The 4,552-nt window shown below is 39.7% G+C and overlaps 1 protein-coding gene across 1 annotated transcript in view; it reads right to left on the minus strand.

Annotated features, from left to right (window-relative positions):
- Positions 1-259: 259 nt before the first annotated feature.
- Positions 260-4,552, minus strand: part of PDE8A (phosphodiesterase 8A) — a 33,652-nt gene continuing 29,359 nt past the window's right edge. Inside the window, exons 19-22 of the mRNA XM_010015815.1 lie at positions 2,342-2,506; positions 1,266-1,395; positions 411-530; positions 260-328 (exon numbers count right to left, since the gene is read on the minus strand). Of these exons, the coding sequence (XP_010014117.1) occupies positions 424-530; positions 1,266-1,395; positions 2,342-2,506 (402 nt within the window). The 3' untranslated portion in view covers positions 260-328; positions 411-423. The remainder of the gene's footprint in view (positions 329-410; positions 531-1,265; positions 1,396-2,341; positions 2,507-4,552) is intronic.

The raw sequence follows: 4,552 nt of genomic DNA on the forward strand, positions 1-4,552 counted from the left end.
ACATAACTGTCTTAAGTGCTTATAAAAAGCATGTAGCTTTCTCATAAAAGCTGTGAGTCTCTATTAATAGATAATCTTCTAGTGAATGTCCTTTTAATGAGGATTTGTCAAGGTCTTCCAGCTTCACATACTGGTATGAAGATATCACAAAAATATGTTCACTAATAAACCCTCTTCAGTACAAGTACTGCAGCAATCCAGTGTAATTCCACTTGGTGGGCTTATTTCATTGGAGTCCACACACGTAGTCTGTGGAAGTCAGCTGCTGACCTCATGTTCTCTTGAATTTGAAAGTTCCCCAAGCGCATGGGCTAGCCTTACTGTAATACTGAAGAGACCAAAACAAATCTGAAATCACACGAATAAAAGTGAGCTTGAATAAATATGCATCTGGTTAGTAAATTACACACCATGGTCTAATTGCTATTCTGGTGGTGGTCGAAGAACCCGTAGATTCCTTGCATCTAGTCCTTTCCAGTATTTAATGTTATTATTCAGATGCTCCATCAAATTTGGCAGATCTGCAAATGCTAGGGAAGAAAGGGCAGAGTGCATTTAGTTTGCAGAATTGAAACAGTCACATGATTCTGTCTAAGTATCACTTGAAATGTCTGGGCAACTGTGTTAAGTAGGAAAGCTTAAATCTGTCATTCTAATACTTTAAATGGTTTTGGCTGTATAGCTCTCATCACTCATGTATCACTCAGGCCACTGAGAACCGTTCTGTAAGTCTACTTAATACTGGTATTGCAAAGGGACCAGCAAAGGGGCCTAGCTTTCCAGGAGGGGCATAGCTAATTATGCTTGTAATTATTCTACTTCATCAAGTCTCAGTCACATGTCATGATCTGGCATTCAGGAGAGTCACATTTCTGACCACTTTTAACCACAGAGACAGCACTTGGAAGGAAACAGCTGCTCCCCCGAGCAGTTTCCAGACTGCAGAAATTTATCTTGAAGAAAAACTGATACTAACATGGACAAAATGACTGTGCCCAAAGTGCTATCAGGGAGAAAATGTTCTGTTCTCCTCTTACAGAGAAGCAAGTTTAAAATTAAGAAAGTTAAACATTGCCTGAATCTAATATATTAAAGAAAAACCACGAGACTGGCTTGTAGCAGTATCAAGATACTTTTAAGCAATAATGAAATTACTAAGCTTACTTGAATTGCAGAAATCTTCCCTTCCCCCAGCAATTTTATATCACAGTAGTTTCAAAGGTTCACACAATAGTTGTCAGGAAATATAGCAGAGTTTTGCTTACCATCCCAGGCATCAAACATATCAATAATGAAGTAATCAATGAATGATAATTGGGATTTGGGGATGCTGCAAGTATTTCTGTCAAAAACTGGCATCACAACAGGTAAACCTTGCCTCCTTTCTTCATCAGTCTGCAAGAAAAACTCTTGTGATTATTCATTTAAGACATTCTGTTAATGGGCTTCTTTTAGTAGCAGATTGTTTGGCACTGACTACAGCATGCAACTGATAAATTAACAGAGGAACCTGAATAAATCTGAAGCGGCAGCAATTTAATCTTCAGCACCAAATTGTCTAGGTTTCAGTGAAACAGCAGACAAATAATGCCTTCCAGCGTTTCCCACGAAGTGGTACCTTTACCTCTGCATCTCTACACAAAGCTGACCCTAAGTAACTTCATGTTACTGATTAAGTTATGACTGCTTTGGAGCTAAAAGATGTTCAACCATTTTCAATGTCTGATGGAAATTAAATGACAACATGTACAACTTAAGAGATGGCAAAATATCTTTTTTATCCTCCTTTCCCCACCTTGATGTACCAAGTCCCAGCTCAGTATTTGGTCCACTGTCTGTAATAATGACTCTGCCCTCTCCTTTTCCCCATCTTCCTAAAACCTTTCTTCAACACAGTGAGCTAAGGCCCTACAGCATTTCTTAGAGTCAGTGCTGTTCCCATGCTAACAAAAGGACCTGATGACCCTTTCCCGATGATACTATTTTTGAGGCGTAGCTGGCACGTGGATACCAGAAGGCATCCTTCCTCTTGTGATGGGAATGCATTTACAGGCAAAACTCAAAAACCCAGCTCCAAATTGGGCTTGAAAGCTTAAATTTTTCAGAAATTGCACTGTAGAAGTTGTTAGCTTCCATCTGTCTGAAGTCATTTAGTCTTGTATCAGCATGAGTAAGATCCCATCATTTAAAATAAAAAAGTGGTTACTTTTCACATTAGGAAATGCAGCCTTGGATGTTCTGGGACACCGGCAGCATATGCACCCTTCTCTTTTATTCTTTTAAAGAGAATTTAGAAGGAATTAAAGCCTGGAGTTTGAGCAGCCCATTTTGGCTGCCTTACCTGTGCAAAGTACTCCTCAGAGATGCGTCCGGCCCACTCTATGCACTGTTCTATGGGTCTGCATGGATTGGAAATGTCAGCACACTTTATCAACATGCGCTTGATAAGGATACGGTTTTCTGGAGACCTGAGAACAGTTTTGATTGACTCTCCATCACCATTATTCTGTAACATTTAAGAATTAAAAACAATCCATTAGCAAGGTCTTTGTGCACTTACTCAAAAGCTTTGTGCCTTAGGAATGCTTTTAGCTGATCCTACAGGGATCAGTCCTGCTACTGGCTAGTGTATTTGATGTCCAACCAAATTTATAGGGGGATTATGAATGTTAGCACAGTTGTGAACTAGCACTGAACTCCAGTTTCTGGATTCAGTCACTGTCTTTGTGACAGATCTCCAGGGCATCTTTGGGCAAGTCATCTAATCCCTCTATGTCTTATCTGCCTCCTCAAAAGTGTGGAGGGGATCCATTCATCACTATACACAGTGATGAGCACTGTGTAGGCAGAAAAATGTAATTCTCTGCTGAAATCCAAGGATTAATGGACTTGCACATTAAGAGTGGAATAGCTGGTTTGAAAAAAAAAAAAAGGAGTGACCCGAGCTGCATGGTCATCCTCTGCATGCAAACCTCATCAGTGTGAGCATCAATCATTGTGACAGCACTGCTACTATTAGGAGAGTCAGATCCCACATTGCCTTCCAGGCTCCTCACTCCCTTTCATGGGACCCATGTTAGCCCATCAGTCTCTGACATGACTGGGAATTTTGCTTTCTGAGAGTTTATCAGTATTAAAGCAATATATATATATATTAGAAACATACTTCCGAACAAGCTCATCTTTCCTCTGAAAGTCAAGGGAAGTTTTCAGCCTACACACAGCTTATATTTGGTTCCCAGGCTGCACATATAAGCGCGTCAACATACTCTATATTTGGAGCCAATATGCAGCTAATATGATGATCCAGATTAGAAGCTATTTCTGTGGAGCTCTGATGAAGTAAATATCCAAAGGACAGAGATTCAGGATTAAAATATCTTTTAAAATTACCTATAAGTAATAGCATTGTTGCTTGACTCTTTAGGGATGGGTAGATACAGAAGTTTATAACACCTTCTACGCAGAACAGGAACTCTTTGAAGCAAGGAATATACTAGAGTTCTCTGGCACCTAACAAAGTCTTGGTCTATAGTCAGAGCAGTGAAGAAGTTAACAGTAACAATAATGATGATAATAACAATGTGCCACCAGTTCCTGCAGTATTTTGTATGATACAAAGCAGCAGAAACATTCTGACCTTTTATTAGGACATATTTTTCAGAAGAAAGTTCTTTCTAAAGGAAGAAACTGACAATAATGAAAAAATTATTATTTGGTAGTAAACTGGCTCAGAAACACCAGCTCTAAAGTTCTTACCAAAATTAGACTTCCAAACCAATTATTTTCCCTCAGTTTTAGAAATGTGGAAGGCAAAATACAGAGGAAACAAACTGAGGTGCATACGCCTCCAAACACATGGCAAACTAATGTAAGATAAGCCAAATAAAGCCAAAATAAAGGGATGGAAGCTCCAGAAACACAAGCACGGAAATTAAGCACATAACATTATTAGAGGTCATTCAGTCAAGGATAGCAGAGAATATCCTAGTAGGTAAACCACCAGGAATCAAGAAAGGATGCTTGCTTCTGTGATCTGTTCAAACCAGGAGCACGGTTCTACTTGCTAGATGCAGATGTCTTGGGAATAAAATGTGCTAACTGTGCTTAGTCCCAGCATCCTGCTCAGAGTGCAGAGGTGTCTTTGCATGTCAGATGTTGGCTTCCTGTCATAGGTTTAGGTGACATCATGAAAGGAAATGGGAGGATAAAGGATGCTGGAGCTGGAAAGGATTTTTTTCAGTTTATGAAACAAAAGAAGAAAGGAAACAAACAGAGCAGCTTCTCAGCATGGCTCTGAACAAATATGTATAAAAATAATAAATAAAAAAAGTAAGTGGAACTGTCCCATTTGGAACACACGGTTGGCAGCTCAGCCTGCAAACACAAACTGAGTCACCTCCATGACTGGAAACCAGGCCAAGAAACACACAGTGCCGCTGCAACCAGATATACAACTAGACTGGATCTGCCAGTGCTGTTCTGCTAGTAAGAAGCACAGCAAATGATCTGGTTTACACACTCATATATTGCAGGCCTTTTAATAGGAACC

Source organism: Nestor notabilis, unplaced genomic scaffold (genome assembly GCF_000696875.1).
Source record: "Nestor notabilis isolate BGI_N333 unplaced genomic scaffold, ASM69687v1 scaffold2296, whole genome shotgun sequence".
NCBI classification, from domain to species: Eukaryota; Metazoa; Chordata; class Aves; order Psittaciformes; family Psittacidae; genus Nestor; species Nestor notabilis.